This window comes from Trichoderma virens (genome assembly GCF_000170995.1).
Source record: "Trichoderma virens Gv29-8 chromosome Unknown TRIVIscaffold_6, whole genome shotgun sequence".
Classification (NCBI taxonomy): domain Eukaryota; kingdom Fungi; phylum Ascomycota; class Sordariomycetes; order Hypocreales; family Hypocreaceae; genus Trichoderma; species Trichoderma virens.
The window spans coordinates 3,005,943-3,028,169 of NW_014013743.1; the positions used below are offsets into that span (position 1 = coordinate 3,005,943).

The 22,227-nt window shown below is 50.6% G+C and overlaps 6 protein-coding genes across 6 annotated transcripts; 4 read left to right on the top strand and 2 right to left on the bottom strand.

The window, feature by feature from the left end:
- Window positions 1-496: 496 nt before the first annotated feature.
- TRIVIDRAFT_201282 (uncharacterized protein) lies at window positions 497-1,795 on the top strand (the record flags this gene model as incomplete). The annotated part of the gene is made up of 1 exon (XM_014101742.1): window positions 497-1,795. The coding sequence occupies one exon, from the start codon at window positions 497-499 to the stop codon at window positions 1,793-1,795; it is 1,299 nt and encodes a 432-aa protein (XP_013957217.1).
- A 37-nt stretch (window positions 1,796-1,832) lies between these two features.
- Window positions 1,833-14,511, bottom strand: TRIVIDRAFT_191605 (putative PKS-NRPS protein; the record flags this gene model as incomplete). Its single annotated transcript, XM_014101743.1, has 9 exons — window positions 1,833-1,857; window positions 2,645-6,611; window positions 6,696-6,793; window positions 6,854-7,914; window positions 7,949-8,278; window positions 8,381-9,187; window positions 9,261-11,369; window positions 11,400-13,311; window positions 13,355-14,511. The coding sequence occupies 9 exons, from the start codon at window positions 14,509-14,511 to the stop codon at window positions 1,833-1,835; spliced, it is 11,466 nt and encodes a 3,821-aa protein (XP_013957218.1).
- Window positions 14,512-15,193: 682 nt separating this feature from the next.
- On the top strand, window positions 15,194-15,517 carry TRIVIDRAFT_29262 (uncharacterized protein; the record flags this gene model as incomplete). Its single annotated transcript, XM_014101744.1, has 1 exon — window positions 15,194-15,517. One exon carries the CDS (start codon window positions 15,194-15,196, stop codon window positions 15,515-15,517), a length of 324 nt encoding a protein of 107 aa, XP_013957219.1.
- Window positions 15,518-16,389: 872 nt separating this feature from the next.
- TRIVIDRAFT_60161 (uncharacterized protein) lies at window positions 16,390-17,511 on the bottom strand (the record flags this gene model as incomplete). The annotated part of the gene is made up of 2 exons (XM_014101745.1): window positions 16,390-17,060; window positions 17,157-17,511. 2 exons carry the CDS (start codon window positions 17,509-17,511, stop codon window positions 16,390-16,392), a joined length of 1,026 nt encoding a protein of 341 aa, XP_013957220.1.
- Window positions 17,512-18,283: 772 nt separating this feature from the next.
- Window positions 18,284-19,418, top strand: TRIVIDRAFT_149423 (uncharacterized protein; the record flags this gene model as incomplete). Its single annotated transcript, XM_014101746.1, has 2 exons — window positions 18,284-18,795; window positions 18,884-19,418. 2 exons carry the CDS (start codon window positions 18,284-18,286, stop codon window positions 19,416-19,418), a joined length of 1,047 nt encoding a protein of 348 aa, XP_013957221.1.
- An 863-nt stretch (window positions 19,419-20,281) lies between these two features.
- TRIVIDRAFT_60159 (uncharacterized protein) lies at window positions 20,282-21,334 on the top strand (the record flags this gene model as incomplete). Its single annotated transcript, XM_014101747.1, has 4 exons — window positions 20,282-20,477; window positions 20,548-20,978; window positions 21,018-21,093; window positions 21,177-21,334. The coding sequence occupies 4 exons, from the start codon at window positions 20,282-20,284 to the stop codon at window positions 21,332-21,334; spliced, it is 861 nt and encodes a 286-aa protein (XP_013957222.1).
- Between the last annotated feature and the right edge of the window lie 893 nt (window positions 21,335-22,227).

Below are 22,227 nucleotides of genomic sequence, written 5' to 3' on the forward strand. Positions count from 1 at the left end.
AGCGCAAACTTCAATCTTTCCAGCAGAATAAAGCAGCAGCAGCGCGTAAATCAACAGATGCAGTGGTGAAGGATTGGAGGATGAGATGAGGCGGGCGGAGAGTCAGAAACACCAAGCAGTGCACTCGACAGGCGTGAATGCTGCCTAGAAAATATAGGCGCCAGATTCACGGTGGGATTTTTCTTCTTTTTTCCTCTCCCTCTCCCTCTCTCTGATTTAGTACCCTTTTCTTTGGAGTAACACTTTTTTTTTCTGTATTTTTTTGTCCTACAATATCTGTATTTTGCAGTAATTCTTCTTCCATGGCTTCACGTTCTGCTTGATTTGTCGCATCAAGGCCGATTCCATTGTTGACTTTGATCACGTGATCTCAATCTTCACCTCCAATCTCCTAAGGCCTGATGCCGTGATTCCCTCATACCGCACCGGTAAATCCCACGACATCGCCGCCATTCCCGCCGCCTCTGCAATCGACGGCGCTTCACCGCCAGAAATCATGGCGAAACGGAAATCCGACGTCGATGCGTCGGTGCATCGCCAACCTCTTTGCGATGCCCAGACCGACAACAGCACAGCAAAGTCCCAGCCACGCCAGAAACGCAAGAGATCACCAGATGATCAATCCGACAATTCTGAACCACGGGAAGCGAAACGCGCTCGAAAAAGTCCATGTCTCAGTCCAAGTTCAAGTGGCCCTACCGATCGGATCCTTGCCACAGAGCGAAATCCACACCCAGAAGAATCAGAGCCACTACGACAATTCGTTAACGAAATGTACGGAAGAGATGTGCTTCTTCATGAAGAAACCGATAGCGACGCACCATCAACGCCGGATCTAGAAAGCCCAAGCCCAAGTCCAAGCGACTCTGCTGATCCGACCATGGCATCGTGGCCACTGAGAGAATGCAATCCTCGCCCAATAGAAGCTAGCTTGTGGGAGCAGTTTTGTATGCATTCACATGCAGATGCCGTGCGACTCCATCAAGAGTACGATGTTGAAAGACCTTCAACACCAGAGGCTTACAGACTTCACTCACCACCTTCGTCACCGGCGGTCTCTAAGCGGCGTGACCCTCTCACAAGAAACTCATTCGGCACATCCGAGGAACCAGAGATTCCCACCAGTCCAAGTGAATTACCCAAACCGATCCTGCCACAGTGGCCACGAATCTCTAGTCCACCTCCACTGCGGAAATCTGTCTACGCTTTGTCGCGAGAATGCGATGACGACACACGGGCAACGAGTCCCAACCGACTTGGCAAACGCAAGCGAGTATTGGATTCTCAGTTTGGCATTTCTGAGGAATCAGGAGCGAAACGGGCTCGGACAAGTCCAAGTGAATCGCCCGAACCGACTATTGATGACAACGTATACCCAGAGGAGCCAAACGGGTCAGGGCAGTGGTACATCCGAACAGACACAGGCTTGGTGGCCTTGGATGAATACGCCAGCGACGCATCAGCAGATCACGAAACCCCGCTACCAAGCTCAAGGCTTCATGGTAGAGGCGCCGCTGGTTCTGTTCACGCGAGACATCCCACGCCAGCAGGTTCCAAAGTGCTCTCTCCTCGACGCCCTAAGAAACTCGAAACGTTACCACCTCGAAGAAAACGACGACAGCCTCCCAAGAGGGGCAAAGATGAAAGTAAACAGAACAAACCACGTGGTGAACCTCGTTTACTTGTTGTTGAGATAATTTTGCGTTCCAAACGATCATCCAGACGAGACCTCAATTGCAAGTTGTGGCAGCTAGGGGACGACGGTACGGCATGCACAGTATCGAGGGTGAGGTGAAATGATTCGTTCAAGGGGTCCTGGGAGTGAGTGCGAGTCAACTGGAAGGCATACCCGTAAACCTGGCAGGGCTGGGGGCAGCGGGCAGTCTTTCAGACATTGACTACAGCACCTCGTGACATGAACATCATCTTGCAGCATGGCCGTTAATCTGACAGGGTCGGAGGCAGCGGTGTAGCTGAAGAGGCATGTTAATCACGATGGAGCTGTTTCCAAACACATGGTCGTTATCCTGGCAGGGCTGGGTGCAGCGGCGAAGTCTTTGGATGCCTCATGAACAGATTCCCTTTCGGCGGTTTCGCTACGTGTGCAGAGGATGAGGATGAGCGTTGTTTTTGTTTTATGATACCCCCCCTTGTGACGAAGATTTATGATACCCTATGACTAGTTTGAATGATAGTATATGGCAGTTGGTGGATTAGTCTGTTTGGAGGAAGTCTGTGCTTCAGACGTGACGCCATGGACGTCACTATTCATTGTAATCTATATGATAGTTTTGAATACAGACATGTATCGTCGACTATTGTCGAGATATTAACACAACATATTACATGCGTGCTCTTGCTTTTATTTGTATTACCATCAGAAGATAATTAAAGTAAATCCAACTGGTAAATAATAAAGCATTTGTAGTATAAGCATTAAAAACACACGTACTAAAATAGAGAAAGACGTGTTTAATAAAAGATTTAACAAATATATTAAATAAAAATAAAAATAAGTACTATTCATAATAAATAATTTAAGATATCTTTGCAACTAAAATCCTCTCTTTATAAGCATTATTAAAACAATAGTAGAAAATGGGTAGTCACAACCTGTTAATTACCCAGGGTGTTGCCCATAAACGGGAAAACAAGCTTCGCCCCCCTCTCCAACACCGCCCGAAGATACACCACAATCAACTCTTCAATCCCAAGCTCCAGCGCTGCTTGAATCCACTGCTCCAGCTCCAGCTCCTTGAACTCGGCATCATAAAAATCCTCCATGAACGATTTGAATTCGCTCGGGGGAACTCTGACTCCGCTAGAGTGATGTTGGAACGCCAACCCTCGCTGCCGGGAAGCAATCGCAGAATCGACAATCTCCTGCCCGACAAGATCGACCTGCTTGAAATCAAAGTATCCGCCAACATTGAGATCCGAGGTGTGCGGCACGACACGCATAATGTTGGAGAACCTGAGCAGCGCGTTTAGAGCATCCTCTATCGGCGCCTCGTCACCAACGACGGCGCACGACCGATGGATTGTGACGGGAAGTTGAGATGAAGACGCGGCCGAAGCTTCGGTGAGATTCTGGAGGAACACCTCGCTGGCCCATTTGGTTGCTGTGAACCCCTCGGAGCCATCCGTTGCGGGTTGGTAGCCGGCAACGCTGATGGGTGGGAGCGCAGCCTGGCTGTTGGGATCAATCAGCGTGACGCGGTTGGACGACACCAAGTGTATGGGGATTCTGCGTGGCAAGGCCAACAGCGCCATGGTCTTCGTGGAGAGCACGTTTGGCGTACGCAGTGAGTTGTAATTGTTCAGACAGTGTCCGTGGGAACCAGCAAGGATAATGCGATCAGCAGTGCGTTCGAGTCGAGCAAACGTTTCAGCGTCCAGGCCAAGCCGCGGTTCGTTGAGACTGCCGTCGTAAAAGGTTACTCGATCGCCATCTACGGCTCTGCCTGTCGACGGGCCTGCTCCCGCTGCCAAACAGTGTATATGCTTTACCTTTGGGCTGGCGATGAGTGATCTCAAGATGGCTCGACCAAGAAAGCCCGTGGCTCCCGTCAGGATTATCTCCATATCCTCGTCAGCAACAGTTCCTTCGGTATTCAAGTTCAAGCTTGAAGGAAGGGCCGTCTCCTTGGCCCAGTCGATCAAAGGTGTCGGAGGAGCATCGCGAGCTCTATCCGAAACCAGCTTCGTCATTGCTCCGAGTGTGCTGTGGTTATACATGTCCTTGATGGAGAGGTCGACCAACATGTTACGTCGGATGGCGTCTTGAAGGGCAACCAGGGTCAGGAAAGTTCCTCCCACCATGAAGAAGTCGGAGTCTACGGTGATGCGTACTTCGTCACGCAGAACACTGTTCCAAAGAAGACGGAGCTCGCCCTGCTTAAGCGTGACAGGTGTTGACCGAGACTCACGACTGTCTTCCAGGGGCGGCAACTCCATTGAGGCTATCGACCTCCTGTCTACCTTGCCATTGGTGCTCATCGGTAACTTGGCTAGCACTATCATGCGCGAAGGTCGCATGTATCGCGGAAGAGACGTTTCATGCACCAGTCTCAAGAATGCAGGTTTGCTCAAAGAGTCGTCGTCATTGCTGAGAACGACATGGGTGACCAGAGAAGCATTTTCCTCAGTGCCGCGTACTGTTACAACCACATCTGAGATGGACCCAGCCGACTCTCTCAGGATGGTGTTTGCCACATCATCAAGGTCAACGCGCAAGCCCCGAAGTTTCACTGTGGTATCATTATCCAGACGGCCCAGATATCGGATTGAGCCGTCTTCAAGCCAGACGCCCTTGTCGCCAGTTCTGTAGCTTCGAGTCCGCCCTTCGAGATATGAAGCGTTGTCGATGAAAAATTCCTGTCCTGTCGTTCCAACACCCAGATATCCAATTGCCACACCAGCACCATTGATATAGATCTCGCCTGGAATCCCTGGTGGAAGCACATTCCCGTTGGTATCAAGGACGCAGATCCCAACATTGTGACTAGGTTTACCAACTGAGCCATCCGGGCCGTCACCATCGAGGGGCACACGAAGCACCGTCGCACAGCAGGAGATTTCCGTTGGGCCATAACAGTTGAAAAGCCCTGGTGGGCTAGACATCGATCTCAGCGTGGCACGGAATCGCTCGGTGACTGCCTCACCGCCGCTACATGCATAACGCCAGCTTGTTTGTTCGAGAAGCGCTTTGGACCCAGATCGAAGCCACATCAGGTACTCCGTCGGACAGCCGAGAGTGAAGCTCACCTTCTCTTTCACAATCAGAGAGCTCAGTGCTACGGGATCACCACGAATTTCGCTCGGCGCGATCACGAGCGTGCCTCCGTGAGCCAATGCATTGAAGGCTTGGGCAATGGCTATGTCGAACCCAAGCGAGCTTTGCTGGAGGACAATCTCCTGTCCCATGCCCAAATACTCAGCCTTGCTTGCAAGATAGTTGATGATTCCAGCATCGGACAGTTGAATGCCCTTGGGAGTGCCAGTTGTGCCGCTGGTAAAGAGGATAAAGCTGCAGCTACCGGGTTTAGCCAAGTTCCGACATTGGGCCTCCCCAGACTTCACTTGCTTCACATCCAAATCGAGAATTGTCATCTTTCCGGCGTTGAGACTCTGAGCCAATGAGAGCGTCGAAGGCTGACAGAGCAGCGCAGTCGGTTCACTGACATGGATCATGGCGGAAAGACGCTCGCGGGGCATGGACATATCCAATGGGATATAGGTACCCCCTACTCGCAAGACAGCTAGCATGGCAATCACCCAGTTGCTCGTTGCCTCGCACAGCACTCCGATGCGTGTGCCTGATGTTGCTTTATTTTCCACGAGAAGGGCCGCCGTGGACTGGACCCTCTGTGAAAGCTGAGAATATGTCAAGGATCCATGAGAGTCCTTGAGCGCAACGTGATCTGGATAGGGCGCCGTCATGTTGCCAATTCGCTCTGACAAGGTGCTTGGCCACCCAAAGTCTTTGGGTCGCACACAGCCCATCTCCAGTGCCCTTTGTACGCCTGAACGCTCGTATACCTGGCACTCCGAGACAGCCTTTGCAACATTGAGAGACACATCCTCCAGCAGCGTGGTGTACATGTTGTGTAACATCTCCGTGTCCGCTTGGCTGTATGAATCAGCTCGACTCACGATTTGCACAATACAAGAGGTTCCCAGAGGAGTTACACTGAAGGCGAAATCATATGGGCTCTTAGCGTCGTAGCCAGACTTGAAGTTAATCTGGCAATTCCCTAGAGGCAGCTCGGAAAAGCTACCTTGTCGGTAGTTCATAGCAACCTGGAAACATGGGGTATGTGTTGCACTTCGCTCAATGTCCGTCTTCTCTAGAATCACGTCTAATGGCACGCTAGAGTGCTCATGAGCAGCGTAGTATACTTGGCTGGTACTCTTTACTAGGTCGGCAAAGGTCTCTTTACTAGAGCCCATCTTGAGGCGAAGAGGGAGGAAGTTGATAAAGAACCCGATTGTCTCGGCGTTCTCATCGTTGCGGTTCGCATCCGTAACGCCAATGCAGATATCGCTCACATCTAGCAGTCTGAAGAAGAGCGCCTGCATAGCCGCCAGATAGAAGTGGAATGGTGTCACTCTGAGTTGTTTACTGGCCAACTTAATTCGCTCTGCGAGAGGTGCTCCGATGTCCTTGAAAATTTCGATGTTGGTGTACGAGGTTCGAGCCGGACGGATTCTCGCTTTTGCAAATGCGAACAACGGCAAGACGTCGGCGGGTGGTGAGTGTTGCTTCGCCCAGAACTGAATCTTGTCTTTTAATTCGTTTTCACCTATGCTTCTCTCATTTGCAGCGATATCGATGTATTGTATTCCAGTGGTAGTCAATGTCTTCCCCTGGTAAGCCATGTTGAGACTGGCGAAGAAGATGTGCATACTCACACCATCCAGCGCAATGTGGTGGTAGCCAACAAGAAGCGAATGATGTTGAGGGTTGTACGAGATGAGAACAACCTCCAGCATCTTACCGCGACTCAGGTCCCAGATCTTGCTTCTCAACCTCGCAACTTCATTGTCCAAGGTTTCAGGGGCCGGGTCGCGAATATGGGTGAAGCATTCCGGAGCCTTAACGAGAATGCCTTGTACCGGTTCACCTGTGCCCGGCTTGGTAAAGATACAGGTACGTAAAGATGAATGTTAGCCGATAGCTACAGAAACTGCACGCTTCAGCCGCGCGGCATGGACTGGACCATTGATATCATACGTGCACAAGCTGCTATACTTGGTCTTATCTTGGGACAGTTGATCGAGGAACCAGAGTCTGTATCAAAACACATGTCTTAGTCTATTATCTATGGAGTTAGATTGTTACATTGCTGACCTTGATTGCGCATAAGAGAGCTTTCCTACTTGCAAGAGGGCAGCCTCATCCATCGTCGCCTCCTTTTCGGATATTGAGTCATTGGTGTCCGTTGCCTGAGTCAAAGGAGTCGCAACTCCTTTACTTTCGAACAGCGAGCTCTCCTTAACACTCGACTCTGATACTGAATCGGTCTCTGTTATCACAGTGGGGACCAGCCGCTCAGTTTTGTCCACAGATAGTGCCTCCGGGACTGCTGGTGCCTCGTCCAACGCCACAACCTTACTATCCTTTTCATCGCTACCATCACCCTTCGCGGCAAGATACTTGGCAGTAGCAATAGTGCTAATGCCCCGCGCACTGTCGCCGCTGAGTGTCTGTAGAACCGGTACATCAACATGGATCTTCTCGAGGAACCAGGCTCGGATGTGGACTGCAAACAGGGAGTCAATGCCGACATCGAGCAATGGGGCCTCGACATTCATACTACCCGGTTCCATCTGGAGCATAGATTCGATCTTCTGGGCAAACGCCGCCAGAAGTACCTGTGTTGCCTCTTCGCCGGTGGCCGCAGCATCCATCTGTGCTTGAATCGCTGCGCTGCTAGTGCCGCCTACCAAGGAGTCCTTGGAAGCATTGTCCGAGCCGTCCTGTTGTTGAAGCCGAACAAAGTTGCTCAATCGTGGGTTCGAGAACCATGCCGGCCGGGACTTTGTCTTTGCGTTGTACTTGAATTGTTCGATACCAGTAATAATTTCAATAGCATCCTCGCCACCACTGCCAGATGCCACAGACTTGCTGGCCGCAATAGCCTCGGCGAAAATCATGTGCGCATCAGATTCCGAGATTCTCATATAGTAGGCATCTGCCATCCTATCCACTGCGCCAGGTCCAAGACGGGTTATGTAACCAACATCTACCACCATTCCGAGGGATAAGACGGAGGCGGCTAAACCCTTGGAGCGACGTTGGTTGGCGATGGCTGCTTGGAAAAGCGATGCGGCATTGTAGTTGGACTGGCCGGCGTTGCCAATAACGGAGCTCATCGAGGAGAAGAGAACGAAAAAGTCGAGATCCTTGTTCTGAAATGCCTCGTTTAGGCTGATCCCTCAGCACAAGCGCACCATTGCAGACACCACCAACGGGAGGAAGTGTGGCCTTGATGCTGTCGCAAACAAATTGGACTGAGTCCTTCTTTGAGACGTCCATCTTATAGACTTTAATGACGGCTCCCAGCTTAGCCATTTCCTCGAGCCAGACTGGGCTGACTTCAGCGCTGCGACTTGTGATGACAATGTATTTGGCACCATTTTCGACCATCCAGCGGCAGAGCGATAGACCCAAGTCCGAGACCAAACCCACCATGAGATAGGTTTTGTTCAGGAAAAATAAGCCCTTTCCGTGAATTGCCCTGACAGTGACAGTCTGGGGGTTGCTGCGGTCAGTCTAGTTGACAGTCGCTGGATACGTTAAAGAGATCGATGACGACGCAAGATCTTGGGCAGCCAGGATCGAGAAATGCGGCCTGGCGGCGACATCTGAGCCAACCTGCATTTGCTTATGGGCATCATCCAGATGTCCCTTTGACACGCTCAGGCTTCCAAGCTGGTCAATGTTGAATGTAGCCCCTCCATAAAGTGTGAGAAGGTTTATGGCGACGAGATCTGAGGTGTGAGCGAGGCTAACGACGGATCCGATACCAGAGGGCAGCAGATATTGGATTGCTCTAGGCGATGCCCGTGCATGGATCTTGAAGGCGCTAGTGTCGATAGCTGATCCTGAGTTGGCAAAGAATACCTTGCGACCACGGGCCTCAGATACGATCTTCACAATGGAGGCGAACTCGGGCGTTGCACCATACACCAGAAGAGACTGTTCAGTGGATAACTGCGAACTTGCAGACTGTACCAGCAAGTTTGCCGCAATCAAATTGGCAAAAAGACCAAGCTCGTCAGGAGTGTAAATGGCATCCAGCTCGAGGAGAAGATCTGGGTGAACTGAAATCTCCGAGCCATGGAAAGACGTGATGGCCAATGCAGGCTTCCCGGTAGCTTTGACAGTGCCGACGCAAACAGTTGACCGACTTTCAATCGAAAATGGAATTGACATGGAGTATTCGACCTGCAGCGTGATAGCCTCGTTACCTCCGTCGGTTGTTGACGACAAAACGTTCAACCATGGAGCTTCCTCCTCAAGAGTAATGCCGTGATTGTCATGAACCACCTTGACAACGGATTCGCCAGGTTTGACGTGCTTGGTAATTCTACGCCTCAAGGAGTTGAGCCTGTCATTCCTTTCGGCATCCAAAACTACTCGTGGGATGCGGATAACGTCGTCGACCAAGGAAATTTCTGGCTCAATAGACCATAGCAGTGGCGAGTCTGAACTCCGCCGTCTTGGGCAATGCGAGCTTGGCAAACGTCTCGACCACGTATCTAGCGTCAAATATGGCCGAGCCCTTGCTCACGTCAAGGAACTGGAGATTGAGATGCGGCATCTCGGTGATGAAAGCGCGAGCAAGACCAACCGTCATGTTGGCATAGGGATCCTGGTCGAAGCGACCAGATGTAATCCACAGCGTATTAGTCGCATTGGAGAACAATGCTTGGAGCTTGCTGAGCCGTTCATCCGTCAGGGGCTCCGAGAAGAATGACTTTTCCATGTCGGCCAAAGAAATAACTGACGTGTTTGCGCCGACATGTTTGGCAATATCAAGGCGGTCAATACTGTCCGCGATCGTCACCTCACTAGTGAACCTTGACACCAGCTTCTCAATGCTCTTGACCATACGAGACACCGGAAGTGTCTTGCCGCCAATGATGAGCACACGGTCCAGGATCGGGAGCTCATCTAGGAAGGAAAGGGGATCCTGCAGCTTAGCAAAGTTCTCATCCGTCGCTTGAGTTATGATGACCGAGGCGGCATGTGAAGCTGCATCTGGGAGATCCGTGACATACTTGTCGGCACCGGTAAAACCTGTGCCTCGGAGAAGCTCGTCCCATTGGGTTAGTGTGATTCCTGGACCGCCGGTACGGCCCTCGTCCACACCCAGCCACCAGCCTGGCAGGCCTCCCATGAGTAACATCATGTGCAGCTGCACGCCGGTAACCTCGACCATGACAAGATAGCCTCCAGGCTTGAGGAGTTTCCTAACATTGGCCATGGTCGTCTTCAAATTGCAGGTTGCGTGTAGCACATTGGCTGCAACGATGACATCCTGACTGCCCTCGACGAACCCCTGTTCGAGCGGATCCCTCTCAATGTCGCACACCTTGTAAACGAGTCTGTCGCTGTGGGCGGCAAATCGCTTCTTTGCATCTTCAAAGAACCCAGCCGAGACGTCCGTGTAAGTGTACTGTCCATAGGTGTCTCCGAGACGGCCCAAGACGGAGTTTGTGGTACCTCCCGTGCCCGCGCCGATTTCTAGGATATTGGCTCGAAGGAACTTGTGGGCGATGCTCTGCATGACGTCGGCCATAACCGGGTTAAGTGCTTCCATGACACGTCCCTTAGTGTACAAGTTAACCAACATGTTGTCCTGGATCATAAACTGGAGGAGCTGCGCATCAGAGTTCAAAACATCGGGGAGTGCTTTGCCGACAGCATGGATCAGTTTAATATCAGCCTGCTCTTCATACTTCTCCTTATACGCCATGATAACCTCCTCATTATCTTGGAGCCATTCCTTCTTGAGTACTGGGTGCTTGCCCTCGGCGGTTTCCCTAATGCAAATTTTCGAGGCGTTGTAAAAGGCCTTGTGGAACCACTTCCACTCTGAGACATCAGAGTCGCTCAGGGGCTCGAAGATCTTCTTGAGGTAGTAAAGGGATGTCCGCTCAATAGCATTGTTAAGAGTCAGCTCTGCGTCACCTGGCTTGATCTCCTCGAGATTGTTCGTAGCACTTAGATGGTCGGGCTCCCAGACCATCTTGGAGAACATGTGTCGATCATCAGCCGCACGGGCTTCGGTGAAAAGCTTAAGGGCCAAACCTTCCACTTGAAGACCAGTGCGTCCATCTGAGCCAATGATATGAATATCACCTTCGAAAGTGTTGGGAGTGGTCTTTGTAATGAAGCTGTCAATCTCAAACTCGACATCTCCCGACGCTCCAATGTAGTTGGCGTACGGAGTCAGAACTAGACGCTCAACTTTGATGGACAAGTAAGGCGCGTGCAAGGCACCGCTCTGAGGTGAGCAGAATGCCGCGATGACGGAGTGGAAAGCCACGTCTAGCGGACCAGGATGCATGATGTACTCATCACCAAGGTCGGCCCGAGACCATTTCGCCTTTGTTGTCGCATAGCCCATGGCTCTCTCAACCGATTTGAGACCGCGGAAGACACCCTGATAATCCAGGCCGATGCCGAGGAGGGAGTCGTAATACGCTTCCGGGTCGACAAGGAAGATGCCGGATCGACCAACGGGCCGGCTTGGAAGAGCCTCCGTCTCCGAATCACCAAATTCTATCGTGATGCTGCCGCCGCAATTCTTCTCCATGGTGCCGTTGCCTTCGCTCGAGCAAGTGGAGCAAGAAAACTGCGCTTCGACCAGCCCATCGCTGCTCACGGAAGTCTCTGCGCGCCGGACTGAGAAGACGGACTCGACGCCGGCATTGTTTTCGTGAAGTGTGAGAGCGCGCGGGATCTCGAGGTCGCGAATCTCAATAATCTTCACTGGACGCCCATCTGCAATCTCCAGGGCAGCTTGGATTGCCATTGCCATGTATCTGGATGTTGGGAACAAGATCTGGCCTTGGAATACATGTCCACGGGTCCACGGAAGCTCTTCGACCTTGAGGATGTTACGCCACCTCATGTCCAAGTCTGTGTCATCGCCAACCCGCCTTCCAAGCAACTCGTGAGGCCGCGTGTTGCCCAGTCGGTACCTGCGAGAGATACGGGACTCCTTCCAATGGAGCTTGTCGTGATACCAAGAATAAGTCGGAAGGCCTTTGAGCATCTTAGGCTTGACAATATTGAATGCCTGCTTGTAGCCCGAGAAGTCGACTACTGCGCCCAGCCGTGCCCAAACATAGCCAACGCCGCGAGAGAAAGCTTCGATATCGTGATCTCCTCGGCTCAGGAATGCAGTGTATGGGATGATGGAGCCCAACGCGTTCTTGATTGTCTGCGTTGTTGGACCTTTGAGCGCTGGATGAGGTCCAATCTCTACGGCCATATCAAAGGGTCCAGCGCGCCATAGAGAACATTCTACTGCCTCGGAGAACAAGACGGGCTTCGTCATGTTATCAACCCAGTATTGGCCATCCAAGGCCTGCAGATCGTCCTCGTCGTCTAGGAGCTCTGCGTGGTCATAGACGGTAGAGATCCATGTGCAATCGGCTGCCGGTGGGTTTACCGTTATTTTGCACGCTTTGAGCGATGATAAATAAGGTTCGGCACAAGTCAGCATATGATGCGAGTGATATGCCTTGTCAACCTTGAGCAAGCGAGCAAATGTCTCCTGACGATCCAGGATCTCCTTGGCCTCAGTGATGGTATCTGCATCTCCCGAAATCGTGGTGCTAGAGTGCGAATTGCTGGCTGCCAGACCAATGCGACCACCGAACTGTTCACAAAAGGCGACAGCATCTTCAAAGCCCAAGCCGGTTGCCATCATTGCGCCCTTCTTATCGCCCTCACCCCCAGCTAACCCGGTGTGAAGGCCACGATAGTAGGCAATGCGAATGGCATCGGATGCAGAAAGGATGCCTGCCGCATAGGCAGCCGCCATCTCTCCCGATGAGTGTCCAACAACGGCGCGAAAGGAGATGCCAGCTGCCTTGAGAACGTCGACTATGGCGATTTGCGTCGCGGTGCAAAGAGGCTGAGAAATGGCTGCCTCGTGGATGCGAGACCCGGATGCCAAGAGCTCCTTCATCAGAGACCATGTTGGCGAGTCCGGTATATCCTTCAGAGCTTCTTCACACTGTTCAATGGACTTTCGATATTGGCTGCTACTCTCCACCATGTAGCGGCCCATGGAAGCCCACTGAGCACCTTGGCCGGTGAAGATGGCGAGAATGGCCGGGGACGTCGACAACGTTGTGGATGACGATGTGAGGGATTTGGTGCCCACCTGAGCCCCGGATTCGGCAGCCTTGACTGCTGCATCGAGGGATTCGAGAAGTCTGTCCCTCGAGCTTCCGGTGAAGGAGGCGCGCACAGGGAAGGCAGTGCGGCGAGTCTGAGTAACAAATGCCAGGTCCTCTAGGTTGACCTCAGGGTTTGACCGAATAAAGTCGGCCAGCTTCTCAATGCTCGAGACGAGCGATGTTTCGCGCTCGGCCGAAACAACAAGCGGGCCGACGAATGAATCCTGCTCCTTGTTGTTGCTGATTGGGGAGTCCGATTCTGGCACATACTGCTCCACAATGGCATGGACGTTGGTGCCTCCAAAGCCAAAGCTGTTGAGACTCGCTCTTCGCGGGCCCTTGGTGACTTCTGGCCAAGGCATTGCCGAGGTAGGTACCTGAAGTCTGTCGTAAAAAGGCTTTGATGGCGGGATTAAGGGAGTTGAACAGTAGGTTTGGCGGAACAAGTCCGTTTTGCAGTGCCAGTGACACTTTGAGAAGTCCTGCTAAGCCTGCACAACCCTCGAGATGTCCAATGACCGTCTTGATAGAACCACAATACAGCTTGCTTGCGTTTGGCGTTTCTGCCGCCGATGAATTAGGTGGGAAGAAAGATTCCATCACAGCCCGGGCTTCCACCGGGTCACCAGCCAAGGTTCCGGTACCGTGACACTCAAAAAACTGTGGCCGATCGGCAACAGGATCTAGTCCAGCATTACGATACGTTTGGCGGATCAACTTTGACTGAGCAGTCCAGCTTGGCATTGTAATGCCGGGAGTACGGCCGTCACTGTTCATTCCAGTCTCGCGAATCACACACTCGATGTGGTCACCGTCTTCCACGGCCTTGGACAAGGGTTTAAGAAGAACGGCTGAGACTCCCTCGCCACGGGCATAACCGTCGGCTGCAGCATCCCACATTCGACTTCGGGATGTAGGGCTCAGCATGTGGAGCTTGGACTCCATTACATAGAGTGAGGCGTCAAAGATCAAGTTGACGCCAGCAACGACAGAGGTAGCAGACTCGCCATTGCGTAGGGACTGAACGGCAAGATGGAGGGCCGCAAGTGAAGAAGAACAAGCCGTGTCAAGTGTGAGAGACGGGCCGTGTAGATCGAAGAAGTACGAGACTCGATTTGAGAGGATACTTCTTGCAGTTCCGGTGGCGTTGTAGTGGTTGATTGTTGCCGGATCGCGTTGTTGAATGTCATGGTAGTCTCCGGTCATGACTCCAACATATACCGATGTCATCGAGCCTTGCATTTGGGGTAATGTATAGCCCGCGGCTTCGATGCATTCATAGACAGACTCCAATGTCAACCGTTGCTGAGGATCCATACTGTCAACCTCGACAGGGTTGATGTTGAAGAAGGACGCATCAAAGGCTCGACTGTCTTCTTCAAGAAGATAGCCCTTGTTGACAACATCTGTCGATCCATGATGCTCTCCGTTGTTGTGATAGAAAGAATCGAGGTTGAGACGGTCACTTTCAAACTCGCGGAGCAGGTCTCGTGGTTCTTTGAGAAGGTCCCAGAGTCTTGAGGGGGACGATGCGCCGCCTGGGAATCGGCAGGACGAGCCGATGACGGCAATGGGTTCCGGCATTGTGTCTTTCGTGGTAAGTGGATTCGTCCGATGCAATGCTTGCAACTGTTCTCGCGTTAGATTCGAAATCCCCGTGCATGCTCCACATAGCACGGGCACTGAGTAGGAAAATCGCCGTTGAGTTGGAAAAGAAAAGATACTTCCTTTTCGAGTCTTGCTATTGTGTATTACTATCTGAACTGTAGTGGCCTGTGTACCTACGCTAATTGGCCGGTAACCCTACAAAAGCTACTCCTTTTTACACGTACTCTTGTACTAGCATTTGTAATTCCTCTATCATGTAATCCTGTAGAACACGGCAAGTCCCCTAACATGCTTCATTACGCAACTCCGAAACCTACTACAGACAATAGTATATACGAAGTACATAGGTAAAGAGATAGCCAAGGATCAAAGATAACCGCCCGTTCTAGCATGGTGTGATATAAATAAGCTGCAGAAGAAACTCTGAGGAACTCGAGCTCAGCCGCTTACCTTTACCCGTCTGCGCAACATGCAGTACATGAACTGGATCCTGAACGAAGGTAGGCCAAAATGGACACAATATAACTTGAAATGATATCAGTACTAACGAATACCACACATAGTGCACCGTACGATGCCGAGCGGCGTCCAGATGATTCGTATGGCAGCTCGCGACACAACACTCCCCCGAGGCGACGGCCCAGACGGCAGCAAGCCCATGTTCTGCGCCAAAGGCGATGTCGTTCACTGTAACCGTTACTTGATGCACCGCGACCCTGATTACTGGGGTGAAGATGCTGACGAGTTCCGTCCCGAGCGCTGGGCAGATGTCCGGCCCCTATGGCACTTTGTGCCCTTTGGCGGAGGTCCCAGGATCTGCCCGGCACACATTCTCGTGGCAACAGAGTCGGCATATGCTCTAACACGTTTCTGTCAGAGGTTCAAGACTCTTGAGTCTCGAGATGACCGGCCTTATGTGCCAGTTATGCGCGCTGGGCCGAGTAATCTTCATGGTGTCCAAGTTTCAGTCACTCCATGGTAGGCTGATCTCGGTAGGGGGGTATGAGATGAAATACAGTGTGCCGGGCTATGTGATAGAGATGAACATAGCTAAGCGGATCAATAAGTATGAGTCTGAAAGCATTATGAAGCCAAAATCTCTCCCATAATGTAGCTGTACCCTCACTGAGGGCAGCCTAGACAACCTTGAATTAATAAAACATATATTAAAAATCGCTTATATTTGTGACGAACCGTACTCTCTATATCGGTGTAGCGTATGCCATTCAAGTGACAACCCCCTGACTCAAGTCTATGTTATCTAAATGATGAGGTTAGTATCGATCTACAACTATCCAGGCTATCCAGTTGGCGTCATGAGTCAAACTCGACTATCCAAGTAACATAGATGTAGTCGTTCTTCACGTCAACTTGGGACAATTCAATCATCTGGAGTCGCGTTGACTGTACGCGACATTGGTCTACTTGTCCCGTATGGAGCTTAGGAGCCTACCCTAGAGACCCATTTGCAAGACAAAGGGTAAGCTGCAACAGTATTTTGCGTTGTATGTTTTCATTTTAATTCTTTTATGCCGAATGTAGTATATATTTCAATAGCATTATGAAAGTTGTCAATATTTGGTATTGCTCTAATCATTCGAATTTCATTTGGTGGGTGTTATACGCAGACACAACTGTGGAAAACTTCAACAACCTGAAAATACTTCAAAATTCAGGTTCCCCTGGTATAAATTATGAAATATTATGAATCTTTGCTACCTAGTCATGCATTACTCTGAGCTAGCAGGCTTAATCCTTGAAATAGTATGTTGTGATGTGTCGTGTTGTGTTGTGATCGCGTAAGCAGCAGTGTTTTCACCTCTATTGCCTGATATGTATATAATTTGTCTCGCCTCACCCGCTGCCCCCTGTCAATGCCGCCGCAATAACTTGTTCCGTGAATTGGATCGCCTTCTTTGCCCACCCCTCCTCGTCCAAGGACTGCAAAAAACGCCCCCCGCTGACTGTCTCACTGTTACTCAAGACGCGGTAGAACCCGCTGTACGGCACGTGGCAGGATGCAACATCGTCAGCGTTAAACTCACCCCTGCAAAGTAGATCTCTGCTCAGGTACCGGCGACTCAATGCATGAAACACCTGCCGCTCACCGCTATCCACCTCGTCGGTAGCCACTAGATTAAAGATCGGCAGTAGGAAGCGGTTCAGCAAAGCGCTGACGGCTCCAGCGCTGGACAGGACATTGGGGGCAAAATCGGTAGATACCCAGCCAGGGTGGATGTGGAGAAACGCAACGTGGGGGCTGTGCGAAGCGAAGTCATTTAGCGCCAGAGTGTGAAGCGTCGTCAACTGATCCATTGCTCGGATGGAGTTGTAGTTGCGTGCATTGTCAAGAGTTAGGCCGAGATCGTCGTCCTTGGTGAACAGCGATCGTTCGTGTTCCCCTGCGAGGATGGACAAGACGCGCGGTCGACGGGCCGAGTGTAGGAGAGGAAGAAGCAGGGAGATGATGCGGATTCGGACGTAGTGAGACAGCACGAAGCACGTGTCGAGTCCTTCGCCGGTGTCTCAACGACGATAAACACCAGCATGTTAGTGAAAAACTAGCCATGTAGGAAGTATTGGCATCATAAGGTTAATCTGAACAAACATCGGGGACTTACAATGTGGGCCACCAAAGGCGAGATAGCCTGGGCTCATGTAGAGCAGGTCTAGGTGGCTTTCCTGTCTTAACAGCTCCTTGGCAACTGAATCTGCATTGCGTACAAGTGAAATGTCTGTCTCAATAAAGGTAATTGAAGCAGCGGGATTAGCGGCCTGCAGCTCCAGAAGAATAGGGGAGAACTGCTTCTCGGACCTGCCGACAACGTAGAGGCGAGGAGCCTTGAGCCTGACGGCCATGGATCTGAGCGTGGCGAGACCAATGCCACGCGTTGGGCCGACAAAGAGGGCCGTAAGGCCTTCAGGTCGATCCTTTAGGGCCTCATTGTGGGCGAGAACCGTGCTGAACGATACCATGATGAATGTGATTGATGCAATGGGAAAAGTCCGTCTCACACCTCCAGACTTTGTGGGAGCTCCTTAAAGTTAAGAGTATGATGACGAGAACGCCCTCTGCTTACAGGCATTCTTACTACCATGTATAGTATAGCTACTCCGTAGATACCTCTTAGATAGTAGTGGTTCACGTAGGTAGGGACAGGGGGCGGGGATTGCTGTCGTCCTGGAGATCCCGAGCGCACCAACTTCAAAAAGCATTAGGCAACCATTAGTAAGGGCCAGACACGAGCCGGACATAATCTTTCCTTTTGTCTTAGTATACTACTATATCACATTAGGACATCTTGGCTTAATTCCTGCCGCAAGCTCCCGTTACGAATGTTCAAAAGCGGTAAGCCTTGTTGTTACAATTACAGACTAGGGGTAATAGACTATTCGTATGTCTCCTTGCTCTTACATACCATGAGAAGTTAATCACGCCAACCAGGTGATCTTTTTTCCTTAAGCGAGATATAATAAGACCTAAAGATTTGAAATACTTAAAAATAAATGTGTCGGCGAGTCTTTTTTACTCGCGTAATTCGCGTAGTTGGATACATGCATTATATACCAAAACCCCATGGTGTGGCGTTTATTAGAGTCTCCTTCTATCCGCCGACTATGTCTTGCAATAGGAGAAGTTACAACTGTCTAGTTAGAACAACCGTATCTCTATCCTCTCACTAACGGTATCGCTTCTTGTCTGTTTACTCTTACTGCTTTCACGTTTTCTTCTACCAAGGCAAAAATGATGGCTGTACAACGAGCAACACAGAGCGCAATCAAGGTACGAGGCATCGGCAGTGTTGAGCTGGCTCACGATGATCCTATTCCCAGTCCACGAGCCGGTGAGGTTCTGGTTCAGGTTGTCTCTATTGGCATTAACCCACACGACTGGAAAGTGCTTGATATGTCGCCGTCAGTGGGATCGACGTGGGGATGTGACTTTGCGGGCAAGGTCGTGGCCGTTGGCAGTGACATCGCCAGCGATTTGCGTCCTGGTGACCGCGTTTGCGGTGCGAGCGAGGGATCGTTTGCTGAGTTCATGATTGTCCCAGAAGGTCTCGTATACAAGATGCCTCCCAGCATGGCCTTTGAAGAGGGCGCAACGCTTGGAGTTGGCTTACTCACAATTGGCCTCTCGCTCTTTCACTTCCTAAAAGTCCCATTGCCATTCGCCACAGAGCCGCAGCCTGGGCAATATGTACTTGTCTACGGAGGAGGCACAGCTACCGGCACTCTGGCCATCCAGGCTTTGAAGCAGTAAGCTTTCATAACCTTACTTAAAGCCTCTCTCTGATGCTTTGTTCCCTTTTGCGTGCTATCTAACAGTCTCTTTTTTTTCTTTTAGCGCGGGCATGAAACCCATTACTACTTGCTCTCCGAAGAATTTCTCACATGTCAAGAGCTTGGGTGCAGTCGAAGCCTGGGACTATCATTCTCCGTCCTGTGGGACAGACATCCGAGAATTCACTGAAAACAACCTGACTCTTGCGCTGGACTGCATCACGGACAGTGAAAGTATGAAAATTTGCTATACAGCCATTGGTAACCAAGGCGGTAAATATGTGGGATTGGATCAATTCCCCATCCGAGGCCACACTAGGCAAGACATACGACCAGACTGGATCATCTGCTTCACAATGATGGGCGAGCCTATTAACTGGAAGAAGCCTTACAATCGCGGCGCCAAGCCAAAACACAAGGCCTTCTACTACCAGACGTGGAGGCCAATTGCTCAAAGATTGCTGGATGAGAGCATGATAACTGCTCATCCCACCGAGATTTGTGACGGTGGGCTCGCAGCAGTAACTGATGGAGTTGACAGAGTGCGCAAGGGTTTGGCTGGAGGGAAAAAGTTGGTGTACCGCATTTCTGACCCGTAGGGTGGGAGTTTGTGAGTAATTGCGAACGAAGTTTTAATATTAGAATGGTTATATGTTTAATAAATACAAAACTATATATTGCAATTTCTTGTTTGTATTACGATGTACGATATTCCTTTCACTGCCTAGGTTGGCCTGAGTTGGAGGCTTTGGGGGATTTTGGGCATGTGGACTATGACGAGACTGTGATGAAGAATTTCTGCATGGAGAACCTGAGTCAATGACTCTGACATGCGGATTGTTGATGGTCAACCCCTGCGAGAATGGAGATCCACTATAGCTATTATACGATAGACCGAAATAGCATTCCCTGCACCTGTTGGTTCCACTTCTAGGAATCAACAGTTCGTCTGATGTTTGAATAGTAATCAAATAAGCCAGCTGATTTTTACTAGGTAGTTTTAACCAGGGCCTGAATACAGACAAGGGAAGAGACAAATAAATAGAGTGTCGGCGAATATTTGCCCCCTGCACTCGGCAAATGGATACTATATAGTAGTACCCCACGGTGTGGTATTATATCTGCATCTATCTACCTTACCCCAGCTCATGAATCTCACTACCCCCAGCAAAGCGGTAGGACCCCGTGCAATGTCCTATATAGTTATCCCGGTCCCGAAGCAGTTCCCTCCGATAGGCAAGTGCCTACTTTGTTCTCACCGAATAATCCTGGTTCTCGCTTACGTGTTTCTATACTTGCTCTTATACCTGAGGAATCAGGAGTAATCTCATGAGATGTATACCTATAGCATTTGCTTCACAAATAGAGCCGGTTCTCACGACCGACTCTGCAGCTTTTGAAACAATCCTCAACTCTAACTTGTAGTCTAGTCCTATTTGCTGGATTTCACACTACCGTCACAATGTCTGACATTGCTACCAACACGGGCATGGATGCCATGATGGAGGATGTTAAGAAGCGCGGCTACCAGGAAGAGGTAGACCGGCTGACTGACAACCACCTTGTATACACAGATGCTGCCGATGGCAAACTCTCCTTTGCCCCCCTCGATTGGCAAAAGCCAGGCTTGCGAGTTCTAGATTCTGCCACTGCTGATGGTGAGTCTCCTTCTTATGTATGCGGAATCCTAGACCGAACAAAAATTAATTTGATGGTTGCACTTTGCAGGTCTTTGGCTTCGTGAACTGCGTAAGCAAGCTGGCGATGCTGCGGCTAAACAGACATACGTCGGTACGGATCTGGTTGGGGACTTCTTTCCTGCGACCAATCCCGAGGGCATGGAATTCCACCGCCAATCCATTACGGAGCCGTGGCCGGAAGACTGGAATGAGACTTTCGACCTCGTTCACCAACGCCAGGTCTTGGGCTTTTGTGGAAAGTTCTCCTTGCCCCAGGCAGTAGCCAATCTGTGCAAGCTGGCCAAGCCTGGCGGCTGGGTCGAGCTGATCGAGCTCGAAATCCACCAGGAGCTGTTGGACGAGGGCACAGTGATGGCTGAGTTCGCCCAGCTGTTAGTGCAGATGTGGAGGATCAAGGGCATGGGCGGCAACTTTGGTCTCAACTTGAAGGGATGGATGGAGGATGCTGGACTGCAAGACGTCTAGCAGACGGTGTTGAACTGCAAAGTCGGTGCTAAGGCGAAGCCCGAGTTGAAACTGACTAGCATCAATGGCGCCGCTGGAGCGGGACCCATGATTCTCGCTATAGCTCGCGGTAAGTCTCTATCTGTGTTTTTCATGTTGGAATCACTTAGAATTATCGAGGGAACGCACACAAACCTGGGCTTTGTTCGTTAGATACCCCTGAGCTGGAGGGCTTCACACCGGAGCAGCTGGACACTATGATGGAGCGGCTGCACGCGGAGTTGCTGGAAAAGGGAATGGTGTTCCACAGCTTTTCTGTAATGGGACGCGTCCCTGAAGGCGGTCTGAAGCCTAAAGCTCCCGCTAGTTAGGAGACTGCTTGCTGTATATCCGTGATGCGCTAGATTACCAGTAGTGTAGCATATTTTGCCCTTGTAAGCGACTGAAAAGATATTGAATTCTTCGAATGTGCGACCTATAAGAGACTTTACGATTCATCTTGAAAATCGATAATCTCTAGCCTCAGTATGGTTCTCTTTCAAGACTGGATGGTGGCTTGCTGTGATTAGAAACATATTTCGCAACTGCTTCGTATTCAAATCGAAGAAGATTGGTGTCTTTGGGTCCGTCACCACTAACTGAAGCATGTAAATACCATCAATCCGCATTAAGTGATTTGTTCTCAGATGATAAGCGTGGTTGAGGTCATTGGCTGAAGCTATGTTGACTGGTATAACTCATGCCCTAAAACTCTGTTAACTCATTAAACTCCGATGATATCCAAAATGGAAAATTTCGCTAACACCATTTTCCAGAAAAAGCTGTTGTTAAACATCCTAACGTCATTCAAGTTTCCACCACCGCCAATAGTTAACAAGGCCCCGTACAATCAGTCCATATCAGCCCATATCTGAACCGTATCTGAAGTTGAACGCAGGCTCGTGCGATACCCCTGAATATAAAACGACAGCTTTTGTAAGAAGCCTCTGGCAAACCCTTCCGATTCGAGGTTCGCATTGGGTTCATACCATGTATACAAACCGGTGGACTTGACACGACAGTCCTTTGCAAAGAGTTCCTAGTAAAAGTTTCCAATTCGAGACTAGCATTGGCTTCATGGTCAGTGAACCTGACGTATCGGGGATGCTGTCGATTTACAACTATACCATAATTTGCATAGCGGTCGTTGCGCTTTCTTCTGTCCATCATCTTCAAGGTGTGGAGAAGTGGCAGCGACCAAGAAATCAAGTTTGTTTATAGCAAC